At 34.1% G+C, this 19,561-nt stretch overlaps 2 protein-coding genes across 2 annotated transcripts; both read right to left on the bottom strand.

The window, feature by feature from the left end:
• Positions 1–8,721: 8,721 nt before the first annotated feature.
• LOC132713530 (complement C1q tumor necrosis factor-related protein 3-like) lies at positions 8,722–9,806 on the bottom strand. The gene is made up of 2 exons (XM_060696172.1): positions 9,637–9,806; positions 8,722–9,291 (listed from the first exon to the last, which is right to left on the bottom strand). Exons 1-2 carry the CDS (start codon positions 9,764–9,766, stop codon positions 8,873–8,875), a joined length of 549 nt encoding a protein of 182 aa, XP_060552155.1. The 5' UTR covers positions 9,767–9,806; the 3' UTR covers positions 8,722–8,872.
• Positions 9,807–14,638: 4,832 nt separating this feature from the next.
• Positions 14,639–18,972, bottom strand: LOC132713532 (catenin beta-like; the record flags this gene model as incomplete). The annotated part of the gene is made up of 3 exons (XM_060696175.1): positions 14,639–17,317; positions 18,250–18,367; positions 18,805–18,972. Coding segments are annotated over 3 exons (495 nt in total), but the record flags the coding sequence as incomplete, so codon positions are not given.
• Positions 18,973–19,561: the final 589 nt, after the last annotated feature.

Below are 19,561 nucleotides of genomic sequence, written 5' to 3'. Positions count from 1 at the left end.
GGTGATCAATGGAAGATTATATTGCGTTTGATAAGAAATTTAAGGATCGGATTGTGATGGGAAGGGCCTAAAATATAAACCGAGATCTAGAGAACAAATCACCATAAATCTTCGGGGAAGCATTAAAGATCAGCATACTACTGGCAGGATCAATCTTTATTCGTGTGTGTCGTGCAGAAAATTTACACCATTTTAAAAAATAAATAAGATTTTCACAAAAAGGCTTATCGAGGGCAAGATATTCTTCATTCATAATTGGGTTTTTTTTGAATTGTGTACAGTTGGGAAATAAGCCTCGAAGTTTAGTTGCGCGATCGACCATTACTAAATGACCCGAGAAAAATGTATCCAAATTCCGTGTATATCTTCGACACCGTGCCAGTTCCACGGGGTATCCTTTTTCTACCAAAACTCTATCTCCTTTATTTAAGCTCGACAGTAGCTGTCACAGGTAGCTGTATCGTAGACATCTTTTTTTGTTAGAGTAAAGTCCTTGTGCAATTAAGGCTCCATTTTTAACTACCTGTACCACTAAGAGGTTACGGTCCCTTATTTTTTGTGAAACTGACAGCAAAGGTATAAAGTCCATGGTAAGAGCTGTAAAGTGGCCACTATATTTGTCATAGCCGTTCCCAATGTTTTGCTAAAATTAGTCGAAAATGATATGTTGGTATTGGGCCCATTGGAGATATGTCGTGAATTAGCGTACATTAAACGCGACTGCATCGACGCAGGGGCACCCTGAAATTATACCAACGATATTTGCAATATCCAAAAAAAATACAATATAAATGTTATTTTAAATTTATCATCATTGTAAAACAAAACAAGACTGTCTCACTCATGAGAACCATCTTTCGTGTGTTTCATGAATGAAGAATGAAAACATGAGTGAGTAAATGAGTGAGCGAGTGAGCGAACGAGCAAATGAGCGAACGAACGAATGACTAATTAATTATTTAATTAATGGTCTTGTAAAATCTTAAAGAGTTTTGCAATTTACTTAACGTATTACCTGACAACCAACCTTTACCGTATAAATAAATGTGATCGTTTAGTTTCAAGCACTCAAGAACGTTGAACAAAATATGACTTTGCACTTTAAATTAATTTGGATAGAAATTTTATACTTACTAGCTGTATATTGCCTCCAACTGTTTGACTCTAGCTTCCAGAGCAGTAAAACCGTTGTTGTGTAGACAATTGGTCTTCCAAAAACATTTTGGCTGTACGAAAGGAGAGCGAGCATAAGAATTCTGCGAAAACGATGTCTGCACACTTCAATATGATGATCGTAATGAATTAAGAAACCTTTGTCCCACCCTATTTAAAAATTTAGATGTAGAAATGCCTCGGTTACCTAAGTATCGAAGCTTGTGATATATAGATATCAGATAAAAAATTTAAATAGAACACTTCGCGTCCTGGTTAAAACTTATCTTATATGTATAAAGAACAATATATATAAGTAATGATAATAAAATACCAATATATAACACAAGCAAATGGATCGGACAACAAGGACATATGCCAGGGCATGTGTCAGGGGCAGTCAATTATAGTAGTCCAACTTCTAAGCTTAGGCAAGTGAGGTTCATTGACACCAGTCATGTATCTTTCCATTAAAATTGAGTTATAAGCGAAAAGTTCTATACAACAATTCTGAATGAACTTTACAAATTGGACATAGGACATGATGTGAGCATAAATGGCTACAATACTGGGAACAATATTGCCAGGTTCCTGTCGGTAATGATCACAGCTTAACCCAAGGGTAAAGCTTTATCTTTTTCAACATTATTTAACAAATAAAACATGGCCTTATGGGCAATATGAACGTTTACGGACTGGTTGGTTAGACTGAGGAATGCGCTGAGAGCCATATACCTTCCAGGTCTGACCAACCAGACCGTAAACTTGCATTTTGCCCGAAAGGCCATGTTTACTTTTTTATATTTGCCTAATCTAAATCCGTTCATCCCTTTTGTGTCATTTTTATAATTTGCTTTCCAATAATAATTTTATTTGTTCAGTGTATGAAATATCTCAAACCCTAGTCGGATTTTTTTTATTATTTTCAATCTATATAGGAAAAAACATGCTCTTTTTTATATTTCCATATGTTTGTGTTGTCGTGAAATTCGCATGTCGTGAAAGTCGCGTTTAAACAGTCTGTATAAGAATTATGAACTGGGTATAGCCGGTCTGTATGCGATTAATGGACCGGATGACGTCAATGCATGCTTCCATGCTCATTTTATAGAAAAACTTTTTTTCTCATTTTCAAGTGGTTTTACACATTTTGTCCCTTAACTTAAAGTCAGCCGAGCAAATGGGGAATAGCATGCCAGTAACAGGTTTTAACAGATCTTGGATTCATTTTTATGCTTTTTAAAAAATTTACATTTCTAAAGATTTTCCCGTATAAAATTTAAATGAAATAATATGATTATTGGAATAATTTTCAGCAAAGGATATATGTCCAAATTTGTCGGCTTAATCTAAAACAAGAGGGCCATGATGGCCCTGAAGTCGCTCACCTGTACATAGGCCCCCGGAGCGGGGCCAGTTTAAACCCCAGGGCTTTTATTTCAACAAACTTGGTAGACACTCATTAGAAGATGTTTCATGCTAAACATCTAAGGTCTAGCTGGTCAAGTTTTTTCTTTACACATATAGTTAAAAACAATGACACACCTGGGGCAGGGCCAGTTTTGCTTTTATTTGAACAATCTTTGTAGACACGTACTAGAAAATGTTTCATGCTTAATATCTAAACTCTAGCTATTCGGGTTTTTCAAAGAAGATTTTTAAGTTTTTGCTATACACATATAAGGAAAATCAATGTCCCCCGGGCGGGGCCAATTTTGACCCCAGGGCTTTTATTTGAACAAACTTTGTAGACACTCACTAGAAGATGCTAAGAGCTTAATATCTAAACTCTAGCTATTTGATTTTTTTCAAAGAAGATTTTTTAAGTTTATGTTATACACATATAAAGAAAATGAATGACCCCCGGGGCGGGGCCAATTTTGACCCCAGGGCTTTTATTTGAACAAACTTGGACGACACCCATAAGAAGATGTTTCATGCTAAATATCTTAGCTCAAGCTCTTTGAGTTCTTTAAAAGAAGATTTTTTAAGTTTTTACTATATGCATATAGGGAAAATCAATGACCCCCTGGGGCGGGGCCAATTTTGACCCCCAGGGCTTTTATTTGAACAAACTTGGTAGACACTCACTAAAAGATGTTTCATGCCAAATATCTAAGCTCTAGCTCTTTGGGTTTTTTAGAAGAAGATATTTAAAGTTCTGCATAGAATGGAATTCTCTGAACAACTTTGTTAAGGCTTCACACAAGGAACATCCCTGTGAAGTTTCATTATGATCTGCCTTATGGTTCCAGAGGAGATGTCGTTTTAAAAGTGTGAACGGACAACGGACGACGTGCGACGGACGACAGACGACGGACGAAGAGTGATCCTAATAGCTCACCCTGAGCATATGCTCAGGTGAGCTAAAAAGTCATTGTGGACGATAAGCATAAATGCAATATGATCAAACATATACATTATTTGACTGGCTTACGCTGGTACCTTAAAAGGTCGTATGGAGACTTTCAAGCTTTACTGGCGGTCTATCTCAGGCGTCCCCTCTGCATTTCATTCGGGAATCTAAGTTGATGCTGGTAATGGTAGTTTTCACCCTGGATTACGGCAGTATGCCAAATTGGATTTACCAGAGCACAGTTCAGCCACCGCATCGTTTCAGTACTAGTTGCCTTCCTTTTCGCAAGGAACTGATAACTACTGAACAAGCCAGAGCAGTGGGACAGCGCGAATGACCGTAGAAAATGGCATGTACCGTCCAGGAATCGAAGCCGGATCGCCCAATTCACAGTCCAACGCACTATCAATAGAGCTAACCGGACGGTGCTTTTAGGTACAATATCAATTTTCATATATGTAGCTTTCTCTTAATTAAATATGTCGGGATTTGAACCAAGTAATATGATGTATGTAATTATCATCAAAATCTGTCATCGAGTTGACCTTGATGAAAAATTCCTTACAAGTTAAAGAGTAACCTTCGAGGATCCACACATCGTCTCAAAGCGCTACACATTTCAAAACCCAAACACAATAACAAAATTATGGCTCGCGACAGACAGACAGGCAGACGCACTGTTCAAAACCTATATGCTACCCTATACTAGGACATCAAATTTGGTATTTAATAATTCCAAACAGTTTAGCTTTGCTAAAATCGTTATGTTGGGTTGAATTTCATTTTAAGGGTTGGCTATCGTGACGGCCAGTATTTTAATTTAAAGTGACAAAGTACAAAATTCATTTCTTTTTTATTATTCCAGAAGAAATTTATGACTACAGTTCATATATAAAAATAAAGACAGAAATTGCTGATTAGCTAACTAAGAAAATTATTGTCATACACTGAATGAATGTACAGCAAACAAAACTTTCAACACAAGTCCTGAATGTTACAATAAACACAAATTAAGACTAGACATACCGTCTTAAACGAAATGATTATAAAATGAGCCGTGTCACGACAAAACCAACATAATGGGTCTGGCGACCAGCATGGAATCCAGACCAGCCTGCGCATCCGCGCAGTCTGATCAGGATCCATGCTGTTCGCTTACAAACCCTATAAACAAGTAGAGAAATTGATAGGCGAACAGCATGGATCCTGATCAGACTGTGTGGATGCGCAGGCTGGTCTGGATCCATGCTGGTCGCAAACCCATTATGTTGGTTTTGTCTTGACGTGGCTCAAATCATGAATTTATAAAAATATAACTGGCTTTTTTAAAATATAAAATATCATGCTCATACAGTAGAAAACTATATCTCCCTTAATAACGTGCAAGGACAAAAAAACAACTTTGTAACCAGGAGTATTCCTGCTCAAATAAGGGAATCATATAAGCCCTCTGATTTAAACAAAGACTTTTGTGAATTTGGTGGCGCAAACTAATTTTGACCCAGAGGGAATCCTGAAAGTTGGTCAGAAGGTGAAATATTTTTTAAGTTCTAATACTCAGAAAGTATTTTAACTTATAGTATCTATTCATTTTGACCTTTTACTTTATTAGAAACTAGTTTTTAGAAACTAGTTTGAAGGTATTCAGGAATAGTTTTCTAAATGAAACCCGATAAACAGTTTGTGGTAAACAAAAAAAACCCTTTTTTATAAAATTTAAATTGAATTTGGGAAAAATTTCAAACCCTTAAAAATTTTTCAAAGGGAAAAGGGGAAAATTGTGCTAGGGTTTTTCCCTTAGTTTTTAAATACCCATGGTTACCAAAAATGGGGTTTTAAACGAGGGGGTTTGCATTTTTTGAAAAATAAAAAAAAAAGGGAAAAATAAAATCTTTTTTGATTTTTTTTTAATTTCCCACTTTTAAAAATAAAGACTTTTTAACATAAAACATATGATTGGGCATTTTTCCTATTTTAATGCACTATTTTTCCCATTATTTATCCAAAAGAGGAGATATGAACAAAAATTATGAAGTAAGAAAGTTTGCAGAGAATGAGAAAAAAGTTGTTAACAAAATTTGTAAAATTTCATGCACTGTACAAAATAAAACATAAAATATAAAAATGGCATGTACAACCCTTTATTTCAAACAAATATACGATTGATGGAATGATTTAGTTTCAAATATTAGCCAAAGATGATTTTTACTGTTAAATGTTTTTTAGAATTTTTAACATGCAAACATTAGACTATATTATTAAATAATCGTTAATTTCCGCAATTCTCTATTTCCATAAAATAAATACGGCAATACAGAATGAACTAAAAAAAGATAAAAAACTTGTCTACTTTTGTTTATTACTACAGTAAAATTATGTACAAATAATACACTGAATGATTAAAATGATATAAAATCTGGATTTAAAAATGGGGGGCGGTGTGGTCAGATCTATGGAGAAAATATACCAGGATAAATACTTTATAAATGACCATGGAACAAAAATCTACAAGATGAAAAAATGGTGCAAATTGCGAGGGTTGGTTTTGGGATTGAAATTTTTTTGAATTTCTTTCCGAAACAAATGTTAAATTTGCCCGATTGTTACGAAAATATGCTAAAAAAAATGGTAATTAAAGAAATTTTTGCGTTTATAACCTGATTATGTTTTTTATTCAAACCTGTATTGAATATTCTACCAAGGCGAAGTTAGGTGAAACAGTTGACATAAAAATAACAGTGATACAGAAATATATTATAATATTAAAAGGCAATTTTATAAAAAATAGTTTTGTGTTTTTGTTCAATTCTTTAAAAAAAAAGATGGGTCAAAAATATATAGTTAGAAAAAAACAACACAGTTTTACTGTGTATGACTAAATGTAAATATTATGATAATAATTCAAATTATAATAATGACATGGGTTTTCTTTGATTTTCATTTCCATTTTGAAGATATGGACACATATTCTTGTCAAAATTTACCTGCAACATAGACCAAAACACCCAAATATTTTTTGTGAAAATCTTTAAACAGACTTATTACCTGTGCATGCTGTATGAAAAAAAAAAATCTCTACTATGTATGTACAACTTCCACTCTCCAATGGGAAGAGAGCATGCAAAAGTAATTTCATTCCTTGCATGAAATAAACGCAATTTAAAAACATTCTTAGATAAATAGTTACATTTCATTCATACAAAAAATGTCCGTTTTCACAAAAAAAAATATGTTAATCGAGCAAGTCCTCTTGATTGAAATAGATTTTTGATTGAAAAATATGTTCATATCTTCAAAATACAAAGCTATTAATACAAATATCTTGCACGTTAAAACAGTGGCATATACATATGGAAAAAATCATAAATATTTCTAGTTAAGGCTAAAATACACATCTGGTACCTAGATTATTTTCACAATGATCTGATTTAAAATGACATACAAATTCTTATGTATCAATGTCTGCCACTTTTTCCTAATGATGAATAGGGGGGTTATATAATTTTGTAAGATTTGACGATACACATTGCTCCCAAGTTGGCCGTGTCAAAAGAAGCTTGTCTGACCCATAGCTACAGGATGCTTTTGCCTACAGTCCTAAGATTCTGTGCGGAAGTTGGTCACTTCAAGTAGATGACCCCTATATATTTAGGAATGGACGATCAAATGGGTTATGTGACCAACAAATAGAGAAGGCTTATGCTTATACATGTAGTCAAAGATTTGGTGAGAGCATGGTCATAGCTTGTACATGACCAATATTAATTTTGAATTCATTTTGTTGAAAGTCAAGGTTTTTTGTTAAAAATCAAAGTCAAGGTGTTGCCTAGACAATACAAAGCTTGTCACACCAATGAATAGACTCAATCTTAAGATTTGTGTTGTAGGTTGGACATGACTTTGTGGAATTTAGTAATGATAACAAGATGACCCATAATGTTTTTGTGATCAGTAATTCGGTCAAAGTTCAAGTTGGCCATGTCAAAGGAAGCTTGTCCGACCAATAAGTACAAGACGCTTTAGCCTACAATCCTGAGATTTTGTGCGGAAGTTGGTCATTTCAAGTAGATGTCCCCTATAGATTTTTGGAATGGACGGTCAAAAGGTTTACGGGACCAAGCAATAGAGAAGGCTTATGCTTATACATGTTCTCAAAGATTTGGTGAGAGCATGGTCATAACTTGTTCATGACCAATATTAATTTTGAATTCATTTTGTTAAAGGTCAAGGTTCAAAGTCAAGATGTCGCCTAGAGAATAGACTCAATCTTAAGATTTGTTTTGTAGGTTGGATATGACTAGTTGATGAACCCTATCTTTTTCGGACTTTTGACAATCAAAATATTGTATTGGACCAATAACTAGAGAACGCTCTAGATTTAATATGACAACAGATGACTCCTAATAAGTTAAGGTTATTTTTTCATAGAGGCCCTTGACCACTTAACGCTTGTCCAACCAATAACTAGAAAAGGCTATGATATATTCTCTGTAGACTGGTCATGTCTACTAAATGCTATTGATTTTGGGGTCAGAGAGACAACGGACACGGTGAATTTGATAATAAAAATGCTTATCAGACCATAACTAACGCTTTGATATAATATTTTGGCCTACAATCCTAAGATTTGTTATGTCTATTGTTCGAAATGCAACTCCTTTTGGTGTCAGTCTGTCAAATGTAAAGATCACTGTCTGTGACCTTCTCTTCACCAATAACTAAAGAACACACCGGTCTACAGTCCTAAGATTTGGTGTGGTGCCATGCCATTAATTGCAAATTATCCTTGTGAATTGTGAAGTCAGTCTGCCAAAGACGAATGTATCCATGGCATTGATGGAAAAAGATACATAGAGAGCGCTTTGGCCATTTTGTTTTGGTAACGAAGAGTAGATGTTCAGGTTTTAAAGTCATGATACGATACTGCTACCCTGTTTAATTATTGTCTTAATTTGACAATTGAAACATTTTGTATTTTACCCGATGACTTGAGTTTATTTATATCAATATTTTTTTCTTGCGGGGCGTGGCAATACATGTTCCATAATCATTTATATTTTGTGTTATTAAGGGATGTTAATTTACGACAATTTTATCATTGTTGATAACACATATAAGCCAAATGCCAATGGGAAGGACAACGATATAATACAAACCGAGAACTGCAACAAATCATCGTTAATCTTCGAGGAGCATTAAAACAGTATACAATATGCAGGATCAATCTTTATTGTCGTATCGCGCGGAATTTTTACACCATTTTAGAAGAAGTAAGATTCCCTACACCTACATCTATTCGAACAAAATATTCTTCATATATATTTGGATTTGAATTGTGTACACTCTGGAAATAAGCCGCGAAGTTTAGTTTGGCATCGACATTACTAAATGACCCGAGAAAAATGTCCACTGTCCGTGTATATCTTCGACATCATCCACGGGGTATCCGTTTTCTACCCAAACTCTATCTCCTTTAGTAAGCTCGACAGTAGCTGTCACTGTAGCTGTATCGTAGACATCTTCTGTATAAGTAAGTCCTTGTGAAATTGTGGCTCCATTTTTAACTATCTGTACGCTTAGGTTATGGTCTCCACCTTTTGTGAAACTGACAGCAAAGGTATAAAGTCCATGGTAAGGAGCTGTGAACTGCCCGCTTAATTTGTCATAGCCGTTACCTATATTTGTTAATTCATTGTCGAAAATTATATGTTGATATCGGCCCATAGGAGATATGTTGTGCGTCAGCTGTACATTAAAACCGACTGCATCAACGCAAGGGCACTCTGAAATTATACAAACGATATTTGCAATGTACAAAAAAAAATATCCAATGTAAATTTTATTAAATTTATCATAATGGTAAAACAAAGCAAGACTGTCGCACTCATGAGGGCCATCTTTAGTATGTTTCATGAATAAATGAAGAATAAAAAAACAATGAGTGAGTGAACGAGTGAACGAGCGAGCGAACGAACGAATGAATGGTCTTATAAAAGCGTTTTGCAAGTTACTTTACTATTGTCTGACAATCAACCATTTCCGTATAAATAAATGAAATCTTTTAGTTTCTAGAACTTCAAAAGATGACTTTGCGATTTAAAATAATTTCGATAGAAATGAATACTTACTAGCTGTATATGCCTCCAACTGTTTGACTCGAGCCTCCAGAGCAGTAAACCGTTGTTGTATAGACAACGGGTCCTCCAAAAAACAATGGCTGTAAGAAAAGAAAGCGAGCATAAGAATTCTCCGAAACATGTCTGCACACTTCAATATGGATGATCGTAATGAATTAAGATTAGTTTTGTTTGCCCACGCTGTTAAAACATTAGACATGCCTCGGTTACCTACAGAATCGAAAACTGTAAGATAAAAATTTAAATAGAATTCTTCCATCCTGGTTTAAACTTATCTTTTACCTTCAAATACATGTTTATATATATGTATAAAAACAATATATATAATTACCTACCGGCTCCTTTGTTAAAAGAAGTCTAGTAAATCACTTACCGACCGGTTAACAAGTCTGCAAATAGATACCGACCGGTTATTGTTCTATTGTTCTCTATACAATAGAAAATATGTGAAGTCGAGAAACTCGTGCATTACAGTACACAATATTCACCGTAAAATAACGCTGAATTGTGTGTGTGTGTGGGGGGGGGGTTAATGACCACTTTGAATAGGAAAAAGGGTTTGTGAAGTTTTGTGTTTCGCCGATATTAATGAGTATAACAACGCACATTAAGCCTTTTTTAAAGTTTGCTTTTCGGTATACCTAACACATTTGCCGAACTATATAGCTTCATAAGATACTAGTTTTCGGTATTTATTTCCACAACTATGTCTGAATTTCCACAATCCTGCATTATTTTAACAATTCTGCATTATAGGATATATACGACGATTATAGTATTGGTGCATATCGAATCAAAGTCAACTTTCCCAAAATATTACTTTCAGTGAGAGTATAGTTCATCTTAAGTATAAGACCGTTTTTCTCATTTTTTCCCAGTTATATTAACATTACAATTTGGATTTTGTATGAAAACGACTTGCAATTCCATTCTAGACCGCCTGCTTACATGCGGTCTTATAACGGATGATGCTAATTAAGAAACGGAAAGAAAATACTTCCAAACATGGATGAAATTCTAAGAACATTTAAAATCAGCCATCATAAAAAACAACAACAACAACAACAAAACCCAACTTACATTACGGTGTAACTACATGTACTACTAATATTTATTCATAGAACCCCGTCTGAAAAAAATCGTATATTTTAATTATATAAGAAATAGCCTGATCATCTATTTACTATGAAATTTATTATATATAAAGATAAAGTGTTCCGTTTTTATGATTAGAAAACATTTTTATCTTCCTCAGTATTTGTTTATATTATTGATATGTTATGTATTCATATATCAAAATAATGATCTTACCTTTTCCCTACTCGACAAATTCTGTTTTCATTTTCTGTGACTCAACTCAACAAGTACATTACCTAATGAAACCCCACGAAAATCACGAGAATATTCAAATAACACCTGATTTGTGAACGAATGAATTACAAGAGCGTAGCGGATGGTATCTTTGCTTGGCTTTGGAATGTTTTCTTAAACATGATAAAGTATATAAGTAATACGTTTCTTGTGAGTAATTTTAATAAATACTGAGCTAAAAGATAAAAAAAATCAAAAAGGCATGTAGGTAAGATAGTTACCGCACTCGGAATAGGTCTGCATAGTATTTACAGACCCGGTGGCCTTTTAAAAACCTCGATCGCTACGCTCTCTCGGTCTATGCAGACCTATTCCTCGTATGGTAACTATTACGTAATGATAATAAAATAACAATATATAACAAAAGTCAATGGATCGGAAAACAAGGACATATGCCAGGGCATGAACTCAAGAGTAGTTGTCAGGGGTAGTAAATTATAGTAGTCCAACCTTTAAGCTTAGGCAAGTGAGGTCCATTGACACCAGTCATGTATCTTCACCTGAAAGTTGAGTTATTAGCGAAAAGTTCTATACAATAATCCTGAGTGAACTTGGGACATGATGTAAGCATTAATGGCTACAATACTGGATGAAATATTGCCAGGTTCCTGTCCGTAATGCTCACAGCTAAACCCAAGGGTAAAGCTGTATTGTGTCAACATTATGTCAATTTATTTGGCATAAGTTTATTTATTTCTACAAATGCAATACAAAACCAATATTGCCTGCTTCCAAGCTCATTTTAAAGAAATCCTTTTGTCATTTTAGTGGGTTTTCACATTAAATCACTTAACTTTAAGGCAGTCGAAAAGTCGGTAATAGCATTGCCATGTAAGCGAGACTTAACAGGTCTTTGGGTATCATTTTGATAGCTTTAAAAAAATGTGACATTTCATAAAAAATATTCCATTTACATTTAAATGAAATAATATAATTATTGAAGTAAATTTTCAGCAAAGGATTTATGTCCAAATGTGTCGGCTTTATCTAGATAAGGTCATTGTGGACGATACCATAAATGCAATATGATCAAACAAATACATTCTTTGGCTGACTTACGTTGGTACTGTAATGGTCGTGTGGCAACATTTAATATTTACTTGCGCTCGATCTCAGGCGCCCCCTCTGCATTTTGTGTCCTGCAAGCGTCTTAGTTGATCGCGTTGGAGTTTTCACTCCGGATCACGACAGCACGCCAAATTGAATTTACCAGAGCACAGTTCAGCCACCGTATCGTTCCAGTACTAGTTGCCTTCCTTTTCGCAAGGAACTGATAACTACTGGACAAGCCAGAGCAGTGGGACAGTACGAATGACCGTGGAAAGACATGCACCGTCCAGGAATCGAAGCCGGATCGCCCAATTCACAGTCCAACGCACTATCAACAAAGCTAACCGGACGGTGCTTTTAGGTAAAATATCAATCTTCCATATATGTAGCTTTCTCTTAATTAAGTCTGTCGGGATTTGAACCAAGTAATGTGATGTTTGTAATTATCATCAAAATCGGTCATCGTTGATATTGTTGTTTGTTAAAAGTGTCACAGGGTGAGAAAAATGTGCAGCCTGACCGGGACTCGAACCCGGGACCCTTGGAATACCGTACCGCGGCTCTACCGACTGAGCTATCCGGCCGCTTACGCATCCTCTCCCCTAAATAGTGAACAGTTCTGAACCGTGACATACTCCCCTGCTATATTGAAATTCGTCCTCGAATTTCACAGAGTTACAGAGCAATGTAAATTAAACTCTGAGCTATATCAATCACGGTCCCCCGTTGGGCGCCAAATGTCACAGGGTGAGAAAAATGTGCAACCTGACCGGGACTCGAAAACGGGACCCTCGGAATACCGTACCGCGGCTCTACCGACTGAGCTATCCGGCCGCTTACACATCCTCTCCCCTAAATAGTGAACAGTTCTGAACCGTGACAAAAGTATTACTTAATAACAAGAGCTGGTCGTTGTGAACATACATAATGCCTCTAGACAATTTCATGTTAAGTGTTACCTTGACCTTTGGGCTACAAATCTTGGTTTTGCACATGAGACACATCAGCTCAATGTGCCAAACATTTATTCAAAATATTTCAAGACCACCAATGAGTGACAAAGTCATGGAAAGACAGGACACTGCTATCTATTCACAATCATACATTTACATAGGGCTATGGACGTAAAAGTGTGACCATGACCTTTGAAGTGGAGACTTCTTTCTCGAGTGTGACAGTCATCTGCAACACTTATATCCGAAATGTTTAAAGCCATCGTGTATTGACCATCAATGCACTTTTATGAAAAATTCATATCACGACTCCGTTCCTTACATTTTTAAGAGTAACCTGAGGCTGAATCTTGCATCCAAACATCGCGTCTCAAAGCGCTACACATTTCAAAACCCATTCAATCACAAAATTATGGCTCGAGACAGACAGACAGGCAAAGCACTGTTCAAAACCTATATGCTGCCCTTTACTAGAGCATCAAATTTAGTATTCTATAATTCCAAACAGTTGAAATTAAGAGTGTTTTGATATAATAATTTAACCCAAGGGAAGGTCGTTAGGTTTGGTTGAATTTCAATATAAGGATTGGCTATCGTGACGGCCAGTATTTTAATTTAAAGTGACAAAGTACAAAATTCATTTCTTTTTTATTATTCCAGAAGAAATTTATGACTACAGTTCATATATAAAAATAAAGACAGAAATTGCTGATTAGCTAACTAAGAAAATTATTGTCATACACTGAATGAATGTACAGCAAACAAAACTTTCAACACAAGTCCTGAATGTTACAATAAACACAAAATTAAGACTAGACATACCGTCTTAAACGAAATGATTATAAAATGAGCCGCGTCACGACAAAACCAACATAATGGGTTTGCGACCAGCATGGATCCAGACCAGCCTGCGCATCCGCGCAGTCTGATCAGGATCCATGCTGTTCGCTTACAAACCCTATAAACAAGTAGAGAAATTGATAGCGAACAGCATGGATCCTGATCAGACTGTGTGGATGCGCAGGCTGGTCTGGATCCATGCTGGTCGCAAACCCATTATGTTGGTTTTGTCTTGACGTGGCTCAAATCATGAATTTATAAAAATATAACTGGCTTTTTTAAAATATAAAATATCATGCTCATACAGTAGAAAACTATATCTCCCTTAATAACGTGCAAGGACAAAAAAACAACTTTGTAACCAGGAGTATCCCTGCTCAAATAAGCTAACTTGTTTAAGGGAATCATATAAGCCCTCTGATTTAGACAAAGTTGGTCAGAAAGTGAAATATTTTTAAGTTCTAATACTCAGAAGTATTTTTACTTATAGTATTTATTCATTTTGACTTTTTACTTTATTAGAAACTAGTTTTAAGAAACTATATTCAGAAATAGTTTTCTCAATGCATCAGATATACATGCATTGTGGTAAACAGAAAAAATCCTTTTTTATGGATTTACATGGGACATTTAGGAAGATTCTAATCTTACAAGTTTCATAAGAGCAAGAGCAAATATGTGCTATGCTTTTCCTTAGATTTTAAATATCCATGGTTACCAAAATCGGATTCACGAGTGGCTTTGCAGTTTTGTAAAATAGAAAAACAAAGAGAATGAAATCATTTTTTGATATTTTTAATTCACATTTAATAATAAAGACTTGTTTTACATAAAATCATATGATATAGCACGTTTTCTACTCTTGAATGCACTATTTTTTTCCAAATATTTATCCAAAAGAGGAGAAATGAACAAAAATTATGAAGTAAGAAAGTTTGCAGAGAACTGAGAAAAAAATTGTGAAACAAAATTTGTAAAATTTCCATGCACTGTACAAAGTAAAACATATATAAAATGGCATGTACAACCTTTATTTTCAACAAATATACGATTGATGGAATGATTTAGTTTCAATATTAGCCAAGATGATTTTACTGTTAATGGTTTTTAGAATTTTTAACATGCAAACATTAGACTATATTATTAAATAATCGTTAATTTCCCAATTCTCTATTTCCATAACATAAATACGGCAGACAGAATGAACTAAATAAAAGATAAAAACTTGTCTACTTTTGTTTATTACTACAGTAAAATTATGTACAAATAATACACTGAATGATAAAATGATATAAAATCTGGATTTAAAAATGGGGGGCGGTGTGGTCAGATCTATGGAGAAAATATGCCAGGATAAATATCTTATAAATGACCATGGAACAAAAATCTACAAGATGAAAAAATGGTGCAAATTGCGAGGGTTGGTTTTGGGATTGAAAAATTTTTGAATTTCTTTCCGAAACAAATGTTAAATTTGCCTGATTGTTAAGAAAATATGCTAAAAAAAATGGTAATGTATAATTTTTTGCGTTTATAACCTGATTATGGTTTTGTTTAAATCTGTTCTGAATACTCTATCAAGGCGCAGTTAGGTGAAACAGTTGACATAAAAATAACAGTGATACAGAAATATATATTTATATACATACATACATAGTACTATAATATTTAAAGGCAATTTTATAAAAAATAGTTTAGTGTTTTGTTCAATTCTTTAAAAAAAAAAGATGTGTCAAAAATATATAAAGTTAGACAAAAAAACACAGTTTTACTGTGTATGACTAAATGTAAATATTATGATAATAATTCAAATTATAATAATGACATGGGTTTTCTTTGATTTTCATTTCCATGTTGAAGATATGAACATATATTCTTGTCAAAATTTACCTGCAACATAGACCAAAACACCCAAATATTTTTTAGTGAAAATCTTAAAACAGACTGATTACCTGTGCATGCTGTATGAAAAAAATCTCTACTATGTATATACAACTTCCACTCTCCAAACGGAAGAGAGCATGCAAAAGTAATTTCATTCCTTGCATGAAATAAATGCAATTTAAAAAAATTCTTAGATAAATATTTACATTTGATTCATACAAAAAATATGTCCGTTTTCACAAAAAAAATATGTTAATCGAACAAGTCCTCTTGATTGAAATAAACGTTTGATTGAAAAATATGTTCATATCTTCAAAATACAAAACTATTAATACCAATATCTTGCACGTTAAAACAGTGGCATATACATATGAAAAATCATAAATATTTCTAGTAAAGACTAAAATACACATCTGGTACCTAGATTATTTTCACAAGGATCTGACTTAAAAATGACATACAATTTTTTATGTATCAAATTTTGCCACTTTTTGCTAATGATGAATAGGGGGGGTTATATAATTTTGTAAGATTTGACGATATACATTGCTCCCATATACAAATTTGCCATCAAGACAACAAATCTTATGTACAAAAAAAAGATGAAGAAAAGTTTAAATGCATTGATTAGCCAATTAAATAGTGAAGAAAAAAGTCCTGAAGTTTCCCTGTGTATTTAATGATCTAATATTCAATAGCTTTTTAAACCACAGAATGTTGTTACAATTTTTCAATCTTTTACCAAAATAATTTTACTCCTCAATTCCTTTTTTGTTGATTTTCATTGAATTAAATGTGTGAAATTTTCAAAATTCTTCAATACTTTGTCCATCAGTTCTGCTGAACAATTCAGTAAATTCATTCATGAAAATTGAATTTAGGCTATCAAATGAAAATGATTTAACAGTAATCCATATAACGGCAGTGTGTGTTATTGTACCACCAAAAGATGTGCGATATTTCGTCAATGAGGACACAAGAAAATTAATTATCCAATATCCGATTATGTAGTTGTTTTTTATACTCCTATCTTCTCCCTTTCTTTCAAAGATTCACCCTATCTTGACTGCATTATATATAGTACAAAACACAAAGAAATCTAAATTATGTTCTAAAAATTTTAAAAGTTAAAAGAAAAATCTTTACACATATGTTTAAAAAGATCCAAGCATTTTGTACAGTTCATTCAGTCACTGATGTCTTACAGATCTTTTGAAGATATTTGGTGTTGTTCTGTAGACCGCCCTTTAATATCCACACAAGTTCACTGGTTAAATTGTCTCCCTTTAACTGACTGTTTTTTTCCATGCTGATTAAAGTCATTAGAATATAGATCACTGATAATGGGTCACAATTTATCTCCCCTTACAAATCGGTATCAAACCAGGTTTGGGGAAGCCCGCCAGGGTTGTCTCCCTGACCTTGTGGGGGCATACCACTGTTGTCCATGTTTCCGAAACTGAGATCACCATGGGGTCCAATGTCTAGGTTGTCCATAGGGCCATACTGGTTGCTACCCTGGCTGCCTAAATCTAAACCCTGCATTGAATCTATTGGCAACTGACTGTCATAACCTGAAAGAAGAAGAAATGTTAACATAAATATCTAAAACAGTGTTAAACATGAATATCTAAAACAAAATGTTGGAACATAAATATACAGCAAATACCCTTTTCAACACAGCAAGCATCATTTTCTTTTACATAGTACCAAAATATCATTTTCTACAGTCAGTAAAACTCTATAATAATATCAACCTCCAAAAGGTACAGTGTCATTTTCTTATTAACACCAAAGTTACATTATTTTTACAATTATCAAGACAATCCATTTATATTTTAATTGGTATGTAAAAATTCAATTTTTTGAATAATTTACTAACCAGCAAAACCAACAATAATTAAATTCATAAGCACTCTTGCTGAATATTGAAAATGATGATATTTGTTTTTGCACAATTTATCTAAAAATCTGAAGAAAGGGTAATCCCTCGAAAGCATTAATCACAATAAAATTACATGAAAATTGCTGACTCGGTTTGATGGGAGTCAGTACAGCAGTGATAATGAAAGTGTGCAACATCCCTCACACCCCCTAGCCCCTGGCTTGAGCAGTACTCAATTTTCAACACTTTAAATGCCAATTGTGTAGGAAGCTAGAAGCTTTTAGTCGCACTCTAATGTCATTTTCTGTTTCTGGACACAACGAAACTAAGCAATGAGTGTCAAGTTTTTTGCCCAAGGAAATAACCTCTTGCCCTCAGGTGGGGTTTAAACCATCTTCCCTAGCTTTCCTTTGAGTTATGGTGTTGAGTACTGGCGTTGACTAATGGATTAATGGTTGTTATTAAATAACCACATTTACTGTATCTTAAACAACCAGTACTAAGCAATGAGTGTCAAGTGTTTTTGCCCATGGATCAGGTTGGGTTTGAACCCACTTCCCTAGCATTCCTTCAAGTAATAGCATTAAACATTGGACAAATAGTTATAATTAAATTACATACCTCGACTCATGTCATGCTGAGACCCGCTCATGTTTTGTTGACTACCTGGGTTGTACATCTGATCATTGGGACGATATTCATCTTGTCCGAAACCACCAACATCGTCAAATCCTGGGGGCTGTAAACAAAAACAAACATAAAATTGAAACTTCTTTTCAATAATAAAACACTAGTGTTAGATCTGTTCCATGTATTATTTTATACTTGAAATCTTTTACTTTTCTAAGTTGATACTATTTTCTATAGGAATCATAAAAGATACGAGGAAATTGGATTTACATGGTTCAGTTTAAGTTTAAGAAATTGTAAGCCCCTTATTCTTTCTTTGATGATTTTTTGTTCTAATGATGATCATTAAACTTCTAAAAACATATTTATTAACTTTAAAAAAAATTATCCAAGAGTCTGAAGACCATTCTTGCCCTTTTCATATATGTGTAATTATTACATTCACCCATGCCATGTTTGGTCACCTCTGAAGAGTGAACCGTCATTCTTACAGGACAATCTTTTCTTATAGTCCTGGGGTTTGTCTTCGGACATCCTGAACAGAACTGCCGCAGCGTATGTGGCCACACCTTCGTTTCTGGAGTGGAGAAGTTCTGTCAGGGGTGCGGTGGCTCCTTCCTGCTCAATGAGCTCAGCACCTTCCTTGTCAGAGGCCAACTCGCACAGGACACCGGCGGCAACGCGCTGGATGTTCTCTACTGGCGAGTATAACAACTGAAAAATACAGTAATTAAGTTTATAAACATGGAAAGATTTCAAATTTGTGAACATAATTATGAATGAAAAGCAAACATCTAGCATCACAAGAGTCATACAGTATACATATCTTAATACCACTTTAACTACACTAATTCTCCCTATCTAAACATTATAAAGAAATCCTGTATAATTTTATGTATTGAATCATTTTTATACCATTGTGTGAATAATTTATTATGGTATTTTGGATAGTGTAAAGAACAGGTGAAAAATGGATTTTATGAATAACCCATGATACAAAATAGACCCTAATAAGTAGGTTCCATTGAACTATTCTAAGGAAATATATATCAAAATAGTAGCCTCTCTTTTTTCAAAATTGTAACTTCTTGTGCAAGTCTTAAGCCTACCAAGATATAGACATTGCAGATTTTTAGCTGATATAATTTACATTCAATATAAGTTAATACATAAGATGTTTAAAACCAAACAATGTCGGTTAAGTGGAATACACTTCAGCAAGTGCTCGAAGCATTAATAAAATTACACATTTCTTCTCTAAATTTTATTTATCAAAAATCATGCTGAGGGAATATTTCTTCCA

The sequence above is a fragment of the Ruditapes philippinarum genome, unplaced genomic scaffold (assembly GCF_026571515.1).
Source record: "Ruditapes philippinarum isolate M1 unplaced genomic scaffold, ASM2657151v2 ctg8006_1_1_1_1, whole genome shotgun sequence".
Taxonomy (NCBI): domain Eukaryota; kingdom Metazoa; phylum Mollusca; class Bivalvia; order Venerida; family Veneridae; genus Ruditapes; species Ruditapes philippinarum.
Note: the sequence above shows the minus strand (reverse complement) of the source record. Positions and strands in the feature narration are given on the sequence as shown.